The sequence below is a fragment of the Protopterus annectens genome, chromosome 14.part0 (assembly GCF_019279795.1).
Source record: "Protopterus annectens isolate FY-2018-M chromosome 14.part0, PAN1.0, whole genome shotgun sequence".
In the NCBI taxonomy this organism is placed as follows: Eukaryota; Metazoa; Chordata; order Ceratodontiformes; family Protopteridae; genus Protopterus; species Protopterus annectens.
Window position 1 is genome coordinate 653499361 of NC_056748.1, and position 20437 is coordinate 653519797.

At 36.3% G+C, this 20437-nt stretch overlaps 1 protein-coding gene across 7 annotated transcripts in view; it reads right to left on the reverse strand.

Moving 5' to 3' along the window:
• Positions 1–20437, reverse strand: part of ANK3 (ankyrin 3) — a 2432060-nt gene that overhangs the window by 332900 nt on the left and 2078723 nt on the right. For 4 of the 7 annotated variants that reach the window (XM_044056400.1, XM_044056402.1, XM_044056401.1 and 1 more), the window contains exons 36-37: positions 12305–12427; positions 11838–11864 (exon numbers count right to left, since the gene is read on the reverse strand). In XM_044056400.1, the coding sequence (XP_043912335.1) occupies positions 11838–11864; positions 12305–12427 (150 nt within the window). The remainder of the gene's footprint in view (positions 1–11837; positions 11865–12304; positions 12428–20437) is intronic. The other 3 variants (XM_044056405.1, XM_044056404.1, XM_044056406.1) reach the window with 1 other exon arrangement.

A 20437-nucleotide genomic window follows, 5' to 3' on the forward strand; every position in this document is an offset into this window, starting at 1 on the left:
GATACTCTCCCTGTTTCTCCTTTCAAAGTTCATCTTTCATCTTATACTGAAATTGAATCCTGTATCCCACAACCAGAAAATATCTCTGAATTACTGAGGAAAATATTTATTCACAATTTACCTTTTAACAGTGAAAGACTTCCCTTGCTATCCTGAGATTCTTCTTCCCCACCTCACCCAAATCATTATCCTATCCCAAGACCACTGAAAATTCCCATTCCTTTAACAAACGCCACCATTTTCACAATCTAAATAAGTACTGAGGAATCCACACCTATCAACTTCTTCTCATACTACAACAGTCCATCACCATCATCACTTAAATTTTTATTTAAGTAAAATCAGTAATTAAATAGTCATGAAAAACATTATCCCATCTACTGTGAATAGAAGATTTCCAACTCTATTGCAAAGGATGAATTCTACTTTTTTCAGATTTCTGCCATGAATGCTGACTCCGAAAGAGGAGTCATCAGTGCTGACCTTAATAAAGCTTTTATTACAGCTTATACCAATATCTTACTCACTGCTTCTACTTCCTGACGATCTTTAAGGTGTCAGGGATTCAGCATTATTCTGCCTAGGCTAAAGTCCCTGAGTCTTCCCATGCAACTAATGTGTGTTTACCTCCTGGCCAGTGTCCGACAGAACTCTCCAAAGTTCTCTCCTAATACAGGCTCACTATCTTAAATAACCTATCTTGAATAAATACTCTGAATGTTTAACTTATTTCCTGAAGGAAGCAATGCTCTGGTGACCTCTGCGCCTTTTCTATTGTGCATCTCATCTCACATTCTGATGAATGAGAAGGAAAAAAGAAACTAAGGTAATTCGCTTTCAAACTCTCTGAAGCAAACTCAGATACCACCCTCATTCCTATGATGTCATACTTTATTACACTTAGTAACATTTTGTAGACATAAACACAATGGTAAGATCTTTAGCTTCATTCTACATGTTTGCATTCATTTCCATACCAAAGAAGTTTGTAAGAGAGTGCAGGGCATGACTACCGTCACATGAAACGGACCATCCTACTATATGTTTCTGATGTCTACCTCTGAATTAATTTGGAATGTATATGTTTCTGGCTCTAACAATGTCTTAACTCTTTTCTTCAACAGACAAATATGCAGTACTTGCCATTTAAATGTCTACTACAATGCAAAGCCTTGGACAAACACTGACGCAAGCTAAGAAAATGCTGGAATGCAATGTAAATTCAGGTTGCTTAGACAAATGTAGATAGTATTTGTGGTAAAAGAAAGAAAATTTCCCAAAAACAGACATTGTGAGATTCATTTAAACAAAAGAGATGTGTGTGGGAATCCTCATATGGGATTTGTCTCCCACAGGCACATTTTCCTCTTCTGCTAGACATCAGACAAAAATTCTTTACAACTTTTAATCATAAATGGGTGCTTATTTGCCCAGAATGCTGATGTATGAGCCAACCACCGAAACTGAAAATTGCTGTGTAGACAAGGTGTTTGATTGAACTCTTTATCAACAAAAAAAGTTCTGGATTTAGTTGCTTGGGTTTCCCCTTTTACATCAGCAATCTCATACTCCAACAGATGTATGCTGCATAAAGAAGGTACCCAAATATTTTGTATACTAGCTGAATGTCTGATCTTTGGCAAGATACAATGCATATAACCTTATGCTACTGCACGAGTTATCTAATAATGAACATTACTGCAGTCCATTGTGGAGACCATATGAGAATACAGACATCAGAATGACTGACAGTATGCACTGACAGCTGCCAACATGGCAAGGGGAATATGAGGCAAGGCATGAAAGAATGGAAATTTATATTGTTAGAGAGATGGGACAGCAAAGGATACTAAATGGATGTATTGTACGGATATCAGTGACAAATTAAGAAAAATAATTTAAGAACTACATTCAGGAAATATTACTTTACTGAGTAATGGTAGGATCCTTGGAAGGAAGTGGTAGACTGGAGAGCTAAAGAAAATTTCAAAGATTTTCTGAAGCAAATAGAAGAAAAGACAGAAGAAATGTAGAGTATCTGCACAGAGCTGTATGAAATATTTAACCAGTTGATGGGCCATGGGTGGTTGTTACTATGGATTTTTTTTAGTCACACATCTCAATCCCACTATACATTTTTCTACAAACAACTGCTGCATTCAGCCCTACACCATCATTTACACACCTACTCCTTCTGCAGGAATGTTTTTTCTCTGCATAAACCCATATGCTCCACCAACATAACCATGACCTGCTGACTTCCTCTCACTTTGGTCAAGTGATACCCAAAAATACTACACTAATGAGTATTTGTTACATGCTACTATAGTGACATTAAAATTAATGCTGCATGGTGATCTAGCTTCTGGGCTAAGAAAACGTTTTTTTTTTTTTTTTGCCTAAATATTATATTTTGCTGTTGCTACTTCATTGTATTTTTATATATTTATTTATTTTTTATTTATTTAACATTTGTTTACCGGGAAAGTCCGACTGGGACAGACCTCATTTTCAGTGGAGGCCCAGGGAGACATGCTCCAGATGCATGTCTTTAGAATTACCGTACATTGTTCAATATAATTCCTGTACATCTGAAAAGTAGTAAATTAATACTTATCTATAAACTTTTAATAGTGAAGAGCAACCACTGTAAATGAATATGCCTGTTTCAAATGGTACAGTTAAGGATCTTAACTAAGTGGTGTATTCCATCACTTTCTGAATCTTTCCTTGAGAGGCAATATAATTTCCTGCTGCCTCAGACACAGTCAGAAGAATTACTGTTTTCACATGGATGATATGATTTGCTGTCATCTCTTACATTAAATAAGGCTGACTGTGCCTATGATGACATAACAGTAGAATTCCTTATAACAATTAAAAAGAAGACACAGCCAGAAAGACCACATCAAACACAAAAATACATTTATTCAACTATGTTAATCAAGGCATCTCAGATGACATGAGGTACAGCCCTAAAAATTATTACACAGGCTCAGGAATACAAGCAGCAGCACATAGATTTTTCATAACAAACTCAGGGGAACAAGCTGGACACTACTAGAAATGGACAAGCATTTCATTTTATTTCTAGGCCTAGTAGCACTCTCACTGTCCAATGCATCTATCAACCCTCTCCCCTTCAAGCCATTAAATTGGGATTGTGCTCCCTCCTTTCCCCAAACAAAACCAAAGATACACATGGAGGAAGGAAACACAGGAGCACAAATTCCTAAGTAGAACAGTGGTGCAATGAAATCAGAGTAGTCACAGTACAGGATTACGATCTTCAGTACCAGATGCGGTTATCTGTTTAAGGCAAACCCCTCTCCTAAGTGCCTGGTAGGCACAACACCTGGGAAAGGCCTTCAATAGCTGCCCCCGGGTAACCATACCACACACCTTTTCCTGGAGGCAGTATAGTGCTCACTAAGCCCAGTGATCACCTGGACCCACTTTTCCTTAGCTTCTACCTGGTAGTAATCAGACTTCAACTCCCCCAGCTCCTAGTGTTGTCATCTTGAAGCAAGCATATTTCTGTGTTGTTATACCTCATCAGTGTAAAAATGGAATAAGGCTTATGCTCTGTAACATCTGATTTTACGCTCTATTCCTGTTTACCCAAAAGTAAGTGTAAAAAAAAAAAGGCATGGAAACAAGAAAGGAAAGGTTCTTAAGCTCGTAATTGGAGGAACCACTGAGAGGTCCTCTCTTTATTAAGTTATCAAAAGAAGTAACTAACTAACCCCAAAGAAAAGAGAGTGCTTTAGTACAATACGTCAAGAACATCCAAGTCCACAAAGGTTTCTAATAATGCACTCATAAGCGTAATGTTTCAAACTATAAATCATCCTGCAATTATAAAGTACTACACAGATGAAAAAACATAAAAATAAGTACCATATCTAGTGAAGTCTATCTTGTTTATTAAAAGCCCATGTACTTCTATGCATATTTGAGTCACTTAGCAGAAATGTTTCTATTTTTTCAGTTACAACTTGCACAAGTCCTATGATGACTCCCTCCATTAGTAGGTGTCTTTGACTCCTTTACAAGGAAACAGTAGTCAATAAGTCAAACACCTTAATAAATGATGTTGTCATTGTTTAATATCTTCATTTTAGTTTTAGTTTTTTTTTTAAATACTATATATGCATATGACTGAATATGCTGATTTATCTAGACCGTTTTTTCCCCCCTTCTAATAGCGCTACACATAAAGAAAAGGTATGTAACAGATAAACTAGATGTATGTTAACTTACAACAGGAACATCTATAAAGTACAAAGCATTATAAAGAAATATTGGCCGATTTTAGCTGATATACCAGAATTTAACAACACTATATTTTCCCTGCCTCAATTTGGTTATAAGTGTGGTAATTCACTCAAACAAGCATCATGTTATAAAGAGCAGCCCGAGAATTATTTAAATTTTTTGAGTGTAAAAAAAGGGGACATTTAAATTTGATGATTGCACTTAATGTGAACATATTTATTGTGAAAAGGCATTTAAACACCCTTTCTTGGACAGTAATTTCATTTTAAAAGCTTATGGTAACTGCAATACACATAATATTATATATATAGCACTGTGTACAGCATGTGATGGTTACTATATTGGGATGACGAATCGTAAATTTAAAGAACGTATTGGTAACCATCTATCAGATATTAGGTGTAAAAACAGTACGAATACATTATATAAGCATATAGCTGATAAGGGTGAGTTGCATAGTTTTAAATTTGCTATATTAAAAGTGATGTATCCTCCATTATGCGGAGGAAATATTAAGTTGCTGACTGAGTATGAGGAAATGTGGTGGATACTCGGGTTTAAAGCACACCTGCCACCAGGTTTAAATGGTACTTTTTAAAAAAAACTTTACTCAAGAAATTACATCAGCAAGTTTAAAACATGGTTTTATCAATTGATGTTTTTATTAGATAATTGAGTTTTGTCATGCGATTTAGCATTATTATTTAAAGTATGTCTGAACTCTCATTTTTATCTGATGCCTGAAGAAGCCTATTTAGTGAAAGTTTTACTTGCACATTAAAGAGACATGGCCACTGTGTATTTCAGTGGCTTTATTTATTTTTCAGTTTGTACATTTTGAACACATTTTCGTATCTCTGGAACCATAAAAGTTACTAAGGAAGTGTAAATCGCAAACATTTCAGCACAAACTATTTTTAGAGTAGTACTATTATTTAGGTTCTAGGTCTTAAACTGGAATTTTTAAGTCACAGTAAAAACAGTAACTATTTAGTTTGTGATATTTTGTAAACCACCTCAGTGGTACGGCGGTAGCATTGTTACCTCACAGCAAGAGGTTTTCCCGTTCGATTCTCGGCTTGGCTTGGGAGTGCCTTCTGTGTGGAGTCTGCATGTCCTCCCTGCGGTTGGGTAGCGTTCGAAAGACATGCGTGTGTAAATGGGCATTCCTTCGTTGAAGGTTGGGCGTTGAGCTGGCACCTCAGTGTTTCATAAAAAAACTACTGCCATTCATTAGCGGACCGGAGCCAAAAGACAAACAACAACAACCTGCAATATCTCAGCAACCATACAAGTCACACACATACTGTCAGCAGTATTTTGTTCATCTGGCTGAGTGCCTTCATATGAGGCTAAGCACTTCTGTCTGTACTACTTCGTTATCAAGTTATTTAGAAAAACAGGAAATTTATGACAATATAAATAAATATTATATGAACAATTAATATCTCTTTACCTGTATGAAATGCAGTTCAATATTAATACAGTTGTGTTTGCCTTAAGATTAAATTTTTAATACTTTGTATACAAAATGTTGTTGGAATTATTTATGCAAATATGAGCAAGCAGTATTTGATGCCTAGAAGCATCAGTAGGCTGTAACTGCTGAAACACCTAGAGGCATCACTCAGGTGTAATGACTTAAGCTCTTTCTCAGTAAATAATTCCTTGGTAGAAGTAGTATAATTTCTATATAATAGCAAACCACTACCAAACTTTAAAATCAACATTTCGTTGAATAAATAATCTCTAAAAAAAAAGTAAAAATATTACAGTAGCTTCTAAAAAGTAAAACATTAACTCTATTGCTAATAAAAATAATAACAATAATAACTGATTTAAATGTAAATTGTATTTGTTGGTGCTACAGCAGTTTAAATGTCTTACATACAATGCACAAGCAGACCTGGAAAAACATCTCTAGAAACACTTACAGTGAGTGTTTTCCTGTATGCAGAAATGGTGAAATACTACTGCAATAGTAAAGAGAAAATGTAAAAACAGTTCTTTTAAAGAGTTTATACATGATATTAATAAAATGGTAATTTTTATTCAATGTTTAGTTTGTTTTCATATACAACAAATCTGATAATATAGTTGTCCTTTTACTTAACAGCTGTACATATGAAATGCTGCCTCAGTCTATGAATAGTAAGCTATCTAATGATCTCATGAATAGAAATTTAAGTTTTGTTTTCATTTTGAGTTTCCATTTTTTTAATGGTAAACATATGCAGGACTTGAATAAACAGTTCATAGAGATCTGTGGCTCAGATGAACTGGGAGTATACAGCATTCTATGTCTTAACATGAAGAAAATATCGCACTTGCTCATGGTTCTAACCCTTATAAGCTGTGATCCACCAGTCTCACATTTCAGCCACTCCAAACATCTGCTTCTATGCCAAAATATTCAGGGATAAATGTATCAATCAGTGTCTCCCTCACCTCACCTAAGGAACAAGCTTCCCCTATGAGTCAGAGAGTCTAAATCAAACATTTCAAACTTCACTTAAATGAATGGACAAAATCTTGTAAATTAATGTCAAGAGTCAATGGCTAAAATGTCTAAGTTAAGCTAAATAAAGTAATAAGGCAATTGCAGGCGATAGCATCTTTCTGTTTTTTCCCATATTGATGTTTAAAATCCTTATTTGTATTGCTTTTTTATTAAATGCGTATATTTTTGCATTGAATGCTGTTGTAATAAGACAGCTGCTAAAACAAATACCAATAATCATAATGGGTACTCATACTGAATGCTGTGTACAGAGATGTTTTTCAGCATTTCTTTTTGTCTTTCTACAGACAACTAAGATGCCTTGAATTTTGTTGCTCATATAATGAAAAGTCTAATAATAATAATAATGCTAGGATAATGATAGCATTTTCTTACTATGAGGTACAGTGACTTTGGAGTTTATTTTAGAAGGGGTACACTGGGTGAAGTAGACTTGATTGAATTATCTTTAACATGCCAATCAAACCACAGCTAAATTAATTTGGTTGTTAAATTTGAATTTATTATTAACTGTATTAATTACATTTTAAGGTACTTTTCTGTTAACAGGGCAACAGCTTTCTTGGCCTTGTTAACGGTTTTGTGGTAATGAAAGCTGTCTTTTTATTGTATATTTAACTCTCCCTGTTCCTACTGCCTCCGTGCCTATAAAAGTGGATATCCATGCTCATGATTTCTGAACTGGGCAGGGAACAGTATGCAGAAGTGGTGTGTGCCTAAGGGGCATACCTGTCAAACTTCCCTGAATGTCAGCGATGTCCCTGATTTGCGCTCAAATTTTTAGATCTGTCTCTCATACATCCCCCCCAAAATGATCAATTTTGGAGAAAAGGTATTACTTCACATCTTTTTGTGTCAGTATCTCAATAGCTCAAGTGAGTGGTAGTAATATTTTAAAAATGCCCCTGATTATTTCTGGATATGTCTCAGAATCTTGTGAGAGTAGTCCGTGACTGGTTGACAGCTAAGCCGTTTGTTTTTGTCTTTGGGTACAAAAGCCTTCTATTGCTGTAAGTATGGCCTGCATGTTAACAGTCTACCACAGACAACCACAAAGAGTGTGCAAAAGAAGGATCCGCTGAAGTGACACAGATAGTGGCACATCTACGATCGTTGCAGCAAAATTAAAAGGTGTTAAAGCAGTGGGAGGATTTTTTTCATTTGCTTCTTGCAAGTAATGCACCCATCTGTCACCTTTTCTACATCAAAAATACATGATTCCAAAAGCAATGTGACTTTTATTTAAAACCCTCAGTAAACTGCTGTTCTTCAACAGTGAGACTTCCTTCAACTCGATCACACTTAATTAATAAACACCACAGCTGTCAAATTTAACTTTAGCATGTATAGCATGATCCCAACCTTTCAAAATGAGGAACAAACAGCCAATGCAGAACATCCGTACTCGTTTTTGGGTGCAAAAAATGCTTAAGAATTCTCAGTATTGGAAGTTTTATAAACCTTTTCTGTGTGGAAAAGAGAAGAGAAGTGTTATTGATCAAACTGTGAAACTATTCCTCAAAATAAGGTATGGGTAAGAATAGAGGCCAAGACAGCTGTTGCCCTGTTAACGGAAAAGTACCCATTTTAATATCTGTACTTGATTTTTAAAAGATTGTGATTGTGGAGCTTTTTTCCCCAGCCACCCTCTGAAAATGGTCACTTTCTGGCCCAGTTGGACTTTCCCGGTAAACAAATGTCAAATAAATAAATGAACGAATCCTACTTTAAAAAAGAGACAGCAATCAAAAGAGAACATAGTAGGATTGTTACTAAGTACGCCTTATGCATTAAACACAAATGTAATCATATTTTGAGCTTTAGAAATATTTACATGTGGCTCGATGATAACATTCTTGCTGCATCAGTTTTGAAAAAAGATATTACAATGATGAAAAGTGAAAAAGAAACAGTTAAACGTAGCAAAAATATAGCACCCGAATCAGTCAACTGAAAAAAGACATTAAGAGCCATTGTCACTGGATAAGAAAGGTCATTCTGTATTTACAGGTAGTATCCATACATGCAAGTTTACTGCATGAATAGTTAAGGAAATTTGCTAAAATGTCTCATTTACCTAGAAAATTAAGTCAACCAGAAAATGTCATTATAAATTACCCAATTGATATCTGCCATTTTATCATGTCAAACTAGACCGGCACATGGCTTGTTTCAGTACTCCTCTTTTAACATTACTTTATGGTGGACAGGAAAGCAACATGTTTATACAGAGAGAGAGAGAGAGAGAGAGAGAGAGAGAGACTAAAACAACAAAAACATGTTCTGGAAACTTCTTACAAGCAGTTTCTAGAGACAATATAATGTGCATTCAGAGTAATCAATTAAAATTAGCAATTTTAGCCTATCTGCTTAAATAGAAACTGGGATGCTTAATGAACTACTATATATTTTAACTTGTTCAATGTGGATGAAGTAAATGAAGCTTGGTCTGTGAACAATGAATACCTAATCAAGAATAAAATACTGCATGTTTTAGTCTGTTCAGTTTAGATGAACTAAATGGTGCTTGTTCAGTGAAAAAGGAGTAGTTAATTAAGGCACATCAAACATGAAAGTCTCAAAATTTGTACTCTGAATTCTAGTTTTGCCATCTTGTACTAAAGTGCTGAATATTACATATGCTTGATCTGCTTGATACTGTCTTCAAAGGTAAATTTTAATTCTGCTCCTTTCAACCTAGAATTTTAGAGCTTTGTATAAATCTGCTCATCTTTAGTCTAAAACAAAAAGTAAACATTACCGCCTCTTGTACTTGGGTACAAGAGACAGACAAGAATGAACTTTCATAATCCAAATAAGAATCTTTTGCTGTTAGGCAATATGGAAAAGGAGGTGATGTCACTGCCAAAAAGATACAGTTACAACTCACTTTGAGGGTCTGGGTTCTAACACCACAGCTCCTTAACTCTCACTTCATTTCAGCTCAGCTCATGCTGGCAAAAGTAACAGCCATTAGAATAAGTACTGCTTTACAGGACTATAGAATATAACTGGTCATTTATGTGACATAGATTAATAGGTCCAGGAAGCAGGATGCTCTGTGATTTGCCCTTTTCCACATTTATAATGTAACTGAGCCTTTGCCTAGATTACATATAATATTATTTGTTTGAAATATTCTGGTGATATTAACTGCATGCTGTTGCACTTTGATTTCATAGTAATAAGTACCATTAAATCTTTATTCTCTGTCATAATTTGCTATTATTTTATTATTTTTTGAACTAAAGATTGTTTGTCTGGGACTTTAGTGAAAATGGCTACTCCCTGCTGGACATTTCTGGTTCATGTATGTACACAAATAAGTAAAGGAAATATACAGCATAAATAAGCAACTCATTATAAAGATCTATGTGGTAATTTCCTTGGCAAGGGACTGTCCATTACATGGTTAAGGTCTATTTTCTTTTCATGCTCATTTTTTTCCTGATGGGGCCTACTATCAGGCACAGGGGCCTACTACATAAAAAACAAGCCTAACAATACAACGTTTGAACTTTCTGTCTCTGCGTTTATAGTGTGCAATATTCTACTTCTAATAAAACCATCCATTTACTTACGTCCCTTGAAAACAAGCAATACTTTTAACCAGAGTTGTTTCTCATCCTTACTGAAGGCAGAGAACACCAAGAGAACTATATTTAAGATAAAGCCACATCCCCCACACTTTCCCTTTACTTAATCTGAAAAAAATCAAAATGATTGTTTTGATATAAATTTTCTCCTTCAGGTACATTTGTTGGTGATTTTTTTCCAGTGATTTCCTTGACTAGGGAGAAACTAATGGATTTTTCAAAGCCAAGTGATGGCATGCTTCGTATGGCATAATAATAATAATAAATTGCAGATGGCACAGCTTGCTCTCCCATTTACAACTGGACATGCTGCTAATGCCGTATGTGAAGGGAAGAGACCAGCTCTGGGGAGTTTAGACTGCTCTACAACTCAGGCTAGAAATACAAATGTTTGCAGCCGACAGTAATTCCTACTGATAAGGGATTATGCAGCAAACAACTGATTGCTATGATGAACATTTTAATTTCTGTTTTATTAATTCTGACCACCAGGAATCGCAAAAGAAGCACTACAAAATCTGATGAAAACAGCAGAAGTATGCATTTGAGGTCTTATAAACAAAATCAAATATTGTTTACCAAATACCAATACTTCTTCCACAGATTTCACTAAGTTAATTCTGCAGTCCAATGCAAAAAATTTTACAGCGGCTGCTTTTGAAGTATTGCTAAAATGTTCACTTCTTTTTATCTTTAAAGGGAATGTCATCATACTTTCTTTGCAAATCACATTTTGAGCCACCCAAATGCAGATCAAGAATCTAGTATAAAGACATTAGGAAATAATTCAGTTGTGACTCTTCCCTTATTTCAAAATGCCATCTAAAATGTTCTCCCCCGGCCTTAATTACGTAGCACAAATATGCAGAAAATTAAGACATTAACTATTTGAATTTTACCTATTAAAAAGTACTATATTAAAACTCCATTTTTGTGATGCTGAAGTTTGGTCATGCATTTTAACTGTAAAACCTTTACACCTCTGTTCATTTCTTACTGTTAATTCTGTATCATCTTGGACACTAAATATTACCAACTATTTAACATTATCCTTTTCAGTAAAATTATAATTGCTTTTTGGACACACAGACAGCCTTGAGAACTCCACCAGTATCAGTGCTTACATCTGAGAATCTTTAATTTTTTTTTAGAAAGCATATGGCAGTGCATGATATATTTATTCTGTTATGAGAAGAAAAGTAGTTCTTCAGAAAGAAAGACCATCACCTACCCTGGATAACATCTTTCAAATAGTGCAAAGAATCCAATCACTGAGACATAAAATATGTTATTAAGCAGGAAAAATGCCGATTATTTAGACAGCTTAAGTATAACACTATTTAATATTGGGATATCGAATTCTGAAGCAGGACATACATACATCTGCTAGACTAGACTAGACTTCAATAACAAGACAACAAACATACAAACAATTGTATTACCTCATCATCTTGATCTGATTCTGTTTCCTGTTGGTCCCAAGATGCATTGCAGAGACAAGAAGTATAGTAATGGACAGCAGGGAAAAAGAATATCAGGATGTGAGCAGGGCCATGTAGGGAGCACAAAATGCAAGCTGACTAACAGAGAATAACTCAAACCCAAAAAGCTGGCAAAATTAAAATAAAAATCAAACCCACTGCAAATCAGCACATGGTAAAATGTTACTGGAAAGCACAAAGCCTATGAATTATAAGTAGACGCATGAATTTTAAACAAGGAACCAATCAGAAAACAGGATTTTGACACAACAGGAACAATAGACTTGACAATGTTTGGCAGATTAAAGCACACAGCAATAACAAATAAGGTTCTATTTTCTTGACATTTAGTTTACCGTACACGTTAAGCAACAATTAAAAGATAACCTTATGGTGTGTTACATTAACTGGAAAAATCATAGCAGTACCTTTTTCTGGACTGGTAGAGTGATGTTTAGATTGCAGATGGCCGCTTGTGGTAAACCTTTTGTTGTCTTTGGCTCCTTTAAGAAAGAAAGGCGACCACAAGGCTCCTGGCTGGCATCTCTCACCTGTAAAAAAGGAATGATTTGATGTAAATTCAGAAATACATTTCTTCTAATATTCTAAATACATTTCACATAAACCTTTTATTGCTAGCTGCTGATATGGAAAGTCTGTCTTCATGTCTACCTCCTACTGAAGCAAAAAGGCCTTGCTGTGAATACACATACTGTCAACATATGGGCAAAACTTGTGCTGCTGTTAAACTGCATCAGGTTGCAATGCGATGCTACACCAAAATGAAAAAAAAAATCATTCTTATGTCACCTAAAAACATAAATGTCAAATGAATTCTGTATTTTAACAAATTTTCTATGAGTTAAACATCAAAAATAAAAAGAAGAAACAACTCATATTTTCAGGCTATCTGTATGTACTATTGATGTTTAGAGATCTCAAAATCTGGACTTTGGTTTGTATTATTTTATCTTCTGCTCCCACTAAGTTTCCTCACAGCCACACATAAACGTCAACTGCACTGCTTTTGTTATCACAGATGTTAGTTTTTACAATGTATATATGGGTTTTTCACTTAAGCAGCATTTTGTGTCAGTCACCCATCTAGCTTCTTCTTATGCTTAGAAGTATAAAAATCAGAGATTTCTGCTAAATATACAGTGGGCAAATATACAAAATACCAAAGGAAAATAAGGTTCACAGAATAAAAATTCTTTTTAGGGCTGCAGTCAGTCCTTTATATCAAGTCTGATAATCCCACTGCTCCATTCTAAAAATAAAATAAAACAGAACCTACCAATCATTCTAGTTTATCCTTGCTCAAACTCTGTGAATCGTTCTATGGAGATGGGATTCTCTACTTTTTTTTTTTTTTTTTTTTATACGTCAAACCAATGAAGCCAACTCATCAAATGCTGCTTGCCTGAATGAGATTAAGCAAGCAAATTAATAACAGTGGTAGAATTTAAACAAGAAAATATTTTTTCATTAGGGTCCAGGCTCCACATTCATATCGCTTATGCAAAGCGAAGCCTTTACTTATAACTATTGTCTAAGGTTGTTGTATCTTAAGAGTAAATAAAATACTCCCATTAAGTGCAAAAGACAGCTTCCTCTGTGTAAAAGGAAACTTTCACAAAACTTCATAGTAGAGGCATTTCCTGCAAGCTGTTTCAGCCATATGAGCTGCTACCCACCATTTCCATCTGGTTCATAGTATTACCCTTGCTTCGTACAAAACTGGTCCTACTTTTATTCATCTCCAAGAATTAAGGAAACCCTTTTGCTCTGCTCATCTTGTTTAAGTGAAGTGCTCTGAAGTCCTTATCTTAGTATCTTGGGCATCGCCTTTGCTATTTTGCATCTCCTTAGGAGAGGGTCTGGTAGACTCTCACCTCAGGGATAATGTCTAGCAATGGCTGGGAGTCATCTTCTAAAGAGTTTGGTGTCACAGCAGGAGTCTTACTCAAGTGGCACTACAGGAAGTGTGCAGGACTTTATCCTGGGATGCTGAAATGGATACCCCCAACATGCTCCTACTGACAGGGAGTGGAGAAAAGAAGGGAAAACAAGAAACATTTAATTACCCATGTCTGGAGACAGTTGATGACACTATCTCTAGCACTGTGTTCAGATTTCACTTTTACAAAGGCACAGACAGGACAGTGACATTTAAGAGTAATGCAAAAAAAAAAAAAAACTGTCCCCAGTCTACAGCAAAAGACATACTGAATAACCTTAAAAACATGACAGACAGCAGAGATCTACTAGTACCTCAATCAACTAAGCTGAAACAAGCATACAGGAAAGGGTAGCTGAGCAGTAGTACTGCTTTCCTGAGGGTAAAAAATGGATAGCAAAATATTAAAGGCTTCAAGAATATATGGCCAAGAACAATGGATTTCATCTGAGGATGCATATAAATAAACTGCTTGATTTAATAGTGTTTGTATTATATCCAAAGGAAGGGAATGGACAAACTCGGTGGGTCAAGAGACCCTTATGCTCCAGTGAGACTCCACATTTCCACTATAATTTGTCTCAGCTGTCAGGCTTCAGTAAACAATCATATGAAAGGTAAGTAAATCGAAACTTTCTGTATGTACTACAGAAAAAAAAAGCTGATCACAGATAAAATGTCTCTAACTGCTATCTAGCATAGGTGAAAAGTTCTTGTAATAGTATTCATTTATATTTACAATAAGATGCATCTCTGCTTCTGACAATCTTTAAAATGTATTTCAAGTTTACCAAAAAAAGAGTGGTCTAAATAAAAGTAAGCAGGGAATTGTGATCAAGTATATTATTAAAAGGGGCTAAACTAAGGAGGAAGATATGGGTGAGACTAACATTGGTATTTCTGTCTGAATTGGTCAAGCAATTTTCAGGCCTAGCTATGATTATTCAGTTATTTGAAAGGAGTGGCTCTTGATGGAGCCATGCAAAATTAGCTGTATTCTGTGCATAAGCATTTTAGTTAGGTAAGAAACTTCATTGTTTTTGATAGAGCTATACTCTGCATCTTCTTTCTTTTATGACATCAAAAGCACAAACAGAGGCATTTGGACTGGCAGTTTCCAAAGATAGCTTTTTTCCTTTTGTTTACATTATAATCATACTAGTTTGGAGGGCATTAGTATATCATTAGTATATATTCAGTAGCATGACCATACTTTAAAAATGTTTTTTTTTGCATATTTTGTCCCCAATGCCTGCCAGTCATAAGACCCTTTCTTGGTCTGCTGGCCAATTTGTTCCTCATTAGCAGGTTGAGAGTGAACCGATACGGTCTTTTCTGTTATGGCTCTATATTCAGTGTGCCTGCTTGGCTACACAAAGGAAGGGGGCATATGACAGGCTGTCTGCATTAGTCATCCCTCACTTTCGCAAGAGACACTGCCAGCAAGTAGCTCTACCCACCTTCTCTGAAACATAGAAAATGGTTTATTCAGTCCCCACTGGACAAATCACAATACCCTTATCTGCTCCTGAACATCAGCATCCTTCTCTTCCCCACTAGAGATGCAAGTGGGACGAACCCCTTTGTTCCTCTCCATCCAAGTCTCCCTACCTCGCTCCACCAGTGTCAGGTCACTAATTGAACCCAGGTTAATTGGGTCACATGCAGGGCTTCATTCCTCTGTGTCACACAGCCAGGACAACCATGCTTTTAAGTTTAGAGACTGCAGAAGCTGGTTGTCTGAAATTTTACATGTGTGTGTGTGTGTGTGGGGGGGTAGTGTGTGTCTAAATAGAAGTTTTCTTTACACAGTACATCTTCAGACAGCTGATTTCTACTACTTCTAAACTCACCACTGTAACACCTAAACGCTTCAAAATATTGATACACTAAAGCAAGTGCTCACTGTTTAATAAAGTGCATCTCTATGCAAACAACTTCATTTACAGGTTTAACAGTTTAATCAACTACATTAAGAAAACAAGTAAGATATATGCTTAGAAGAAAGCCATGAAAATGGAATCATGTTCAGGGCATACAGGGATAGGCTAGAACATTACTGTGTGGATATATTCAAAGGTATTGTTTTGTGCAATCAGAGACTATACTAAAAACCCTAAACATAAGCAGAAATCAAAAAATAAATAAATATTTGCATACTGCCAGAAAGACCCGCGGTGGTGGTGCTGTGGTAGCGTTGTTGTCTCACATTGAGATGTTGTCCGGTTCGATTCTCAGCTAGAGCGTCTTCTGCGTGGAGACATGTGTGAATGGGTGTACCTTCGTTGAAGGTTGTGCATCAGGCATGGCAAGCCGGTACGTAAAAATCAACTGCCAATCATTAGCGGACCAGAGTTCCGCTGTGGCGACCCCTAACTGGGAAAAGCCGAAAGACACAAACAAACTGACAGAAAGATCTCCAAAATGAGAAATGCATACTTTCATTTCTTTACTTCCTACTATGACTTAGTTCTGCTCATGTCTTAAACAGATATTCAAATTGACACCTGCTAGTTTTTAATGTTTCCAGCTTTGTGAGTGCTGTATCTGATGGAATGAGCATTTTGCAGAAGGCACTTAATAGGATTAACTCCATGTTAGTAAAAAAGATACTAAACTGTTTGTGCTGTTGGGATTCTTTGGGCAATATGATGGGGGTTAGCTGCCAAGACCCAATACCTTTCACTTCTTTATTTAATTTATTTTACTTTATAACAACTGTTTCCCCTTCACTGTTCTGTTGGTCATGCTGAATACCCTTGACACATCTAGATTATTATCCTGTTTTAGCCTGACTTTGTATATTAAAGTGAGATTCAAACTTAAATGCCTCTGTCTGTTGTGGTACAATTCTTTTGGCTGCTTTTGCATGCATAATTTTGGTCTTTGGCAATACTGGTTGGTGTATCATTGGGCTTTGCCAATGGTATTCTCCATGTGGATGCCTGCCATGGCACTGTGGAAACTTTGATGGCTTGTTTTTGGACCACCTTTTCTGTGGACTCAATGTAAATTTTCATGTTTTCTGGTTTCTGTCTGACAGCTGATCTCAGAGCAAAACTCTTAGTCTTGGGATCTGGGCTATGCTTTTCTTTTTTCTGGCAATTACCTGTTGCATTTATTTATTCCTATGGTATTATCTGCTATACAAATTGGATCATTTCTGACATTCTCTTGTTGAATAGTTGAAATGCAACTTTGTTTTAAATTACAAATTACAATTTCAACACCTTTGCTGATGTAATGCTTTTCTGATTTCTTGCATCTGTGATGTGTTCATCAGACTGGGAAGAGATGCATTGCCTTCTAATTCAAAAGATTTCATACTGGGATTTCTGAGTCTTCATTTATACATTTATGCCTCTGATCAGTGTAATCTATCACTGGATATATGGTATTCATATCCTATGTTTCAAATTAGTCAATTAACATATCTTGTAATTAACTCATTTTCTTAAGTAAGCCAAGGGCAATTTGTTGTATCCAAATCATGTACTTTAATTTTCTTTGTTAACATACTTTAATGACTATTTTTTTTTGTTTAGTTTTTCTTCCATCCATTTTCTTGTTCTCTCTTTGTATTACTACTGACTGAGCAGTGCTTATGTCTGTAGGCACATTACTAATCCTGAACTTAAACTAAAAATGAATCAGATGTCATAGTTTGTATTTTTAATTTCCTAATGACATATGCATAAAGTGGCTACATAGCACCCTCTGAACAGCACAGTAATGAACAGCAGGATCACAGTCAGTAGGTATCAAAACAGCATCAACATTGTTTCATGACAACTTGCACTGAGAGTGCAGCATGCTACAGTCCTATGGCACAGGTGACCCAAGTTTGATAAGTGATGAGGGTGCTTGATGCTGAGGCAGATAGGATGGGTACGCCTATCCTGGGGGCGGGGTGCTGGGATGACCAAATAATAAAACTGTGGTGGAGGCTGGAGTTCAGACAGATAACATCAGGCTGAGGGCAGTTGAACAGAGAAGTGTGACAACCTCACAGGTCTGGGTAAGGACACTTCTCAAAGTCCCCCCATTACCTATGCAGCCTAATGCTGCTATCAACATGCTAGGGGAGGGAGTTAGGGCTTACAAAAATGCCCTCCGCAGACTGCAGTGCAATGACTGAATGCCTGGCCTGCCACAAGCTGCAGTACTGTCAGGATCTGCCACGGAGTTTACACATGAAAGTGGGAGGTCTCCTTGAGCAGGAGCTCTTCCAGAAGGGAGATAGTCCTCACAAAGGAACACCAAGGACCCTGCCAGGAAAGTGGGAGGATGGAACTATATGGAGCTGACATGACGAAAACTTGAAGTCACCAGTGGATAGGCTGAAAAAAAATAAGATCATACCAGTCATGTCAGCAAAAAAAGGTAATGCAGTGGCTCTACCCTCCAAGAAAATAGTGAGTCCAATGGAGCTATTTATTTCAAAAAGAGGTATTTAACTGGTGGGGAAGCAGCCACATCCCACTTCAAGATGATGTTTCCACTCCTGGGTGGCCATACTTCTATTGTACTGGATTGCACAGTATGAGGTGCTATTATACACCAGAGAAAGTTTGGTCTGCTGAGGCAACCATTCATTTTTATCATCATTCAGTACCATGACACTAATACATTGTTCTTTTAAAAGTAAAAAGCTTTGCACTGCATTCTTTAACTATTTTCTGTTTCTAATATTTAAAGTTATATACGCACAATGCCCTTATATAAAATTATGTTCATTCAATGCCCGCCAATACCACTTGCATTTATTTTAAATTTAAACAAAATGTAATCCAAAATACAAGTATTAGTATACTCCACATTACTGCAGTCTGTAACCCATGTTTTCTGATACTACTTAGTCCCTGATATTTCTAAATTAAAGGATGAAATTACTTACTCAGGGTTAATCCATCTACCCCGTTAATGAAAAAATCACTGGTATCCCACGTTATTGATCTTCAGTAATATGAAGCAACAGTAACAGTGATATGATTCATCTCCTTTTAATAAAAAGGCAATAACCACTGGGCATTATTATTTTGGATCTGCTTCATAATATCGAATTACCAAATCACCAAACCATAAATCATCGACACCAAATCATTGCAACACCAAAACAACGAACAGCCAAAACATCAAAGCCCAAAACATCAAAAGAGCGAAGCCCAAAACATTTAATTTTCCAATACATACAGTACATACTACTTCCTTCAAATCAAGCAACACTAAAAGTAAACACAAACTTTGTTTAATGTCTCTGCAGGGGGCAAGCACCCTTGCACCCCCTGCAAATTAAATGTACCAACTATGAGATCGTACTACAGTGGAGAAAAGCTAAATTTCCCGATCCCTACTGTACCACAATCTCCACATGGAATGCCCAAATATGTTCACAAATACAGACCGTTCAGTCCACAAAACACCTAAAGATACATACATACTTTCTCTTCTAGTCACTTTGGCACTTCAAAACCAACAACACAACTTCTTTTATGAAGATAAAGCTAAGCTTCAACAATAAAAACGTACTTACCGTTTTTACTATTAAGTTTCACTATACAACCTGAAAACTGTCCAACGGTGTTAAATTTAAGGCCCGCCATGTTTCTCCACCACAAGACAACACTTCTTAAAGTGATACCACAGCATTCACACACTACACCATTAAAAACCTACCATTTATGACATTACACCAGTCGATGTTTTCAACTTTCAGTGTTTTGCAAATACAACGTTATGGTCTCGATGTTATGGGAGACAACTTGATAGTAATTCGACAATTTCAAGTAGATCTGATATTTTCTATGTCACAGTTTGTGTGATAATGTGTTACAGGTCTCTGATATAAAGCACAGTAACTGAGCATGCTCAAGTGACAAAGAGGTGCAGTAGGTAGCAGTGCTGCCTCACAATGCTTAGTCTTAGGTTTGGTTTCTGGCATGTGATCTCTTCTTTGTGGAGTTTGAGTGACCTCCCTGTGTGTGTGTGTGTGTGTCTTTTTGTGGACTTCAAAGAGGTTCTCTCTATACTGATGAGCTTATAAGCCGTGTGAGTGTGTGTGTGTGTGTGTGTGTGTGTGTGTGTGTGTGTGTACTCATGTACATTTGCAAGTCCTGCAGACGAGTGGCATTCTATCATTCCTTCCAGGACTGGTTCTTTGTCTTACATTTGTTGGGTGCTTGAACAAGCTTTGGTTCCCTTGCAGTCCCAAGACAATGAAATGGGTATTGGAAAATGAATGAAAAAATAAATTAATTAATGTACCATATTCATGTCTTACATGACAAAAAGCCATATGGCATTTCTTGGAAAAAGCTGACACCGTCCCTGCCTCGATCAAAGATCAACAATGTGATATGGACAAAAAAACATTTCTGGTCCATTTCATTTGTTACCTCTTGCAGTATGACAGAAAAGGTAACAGACAGGCATGTGTTGCACAGATATATGTTCATGACAGGTGATAAGAAGAAGGGCACATCAACTGAAGCAAAAGAGGGCTGCATGAGTTGTTTCAAGTTAGCAGTTATAATCATGGAAAGGGGTACAAAAATAAGAATATGCCTCTGAAGAGGAGGAGGAGACAAAACTAAAAAGATAA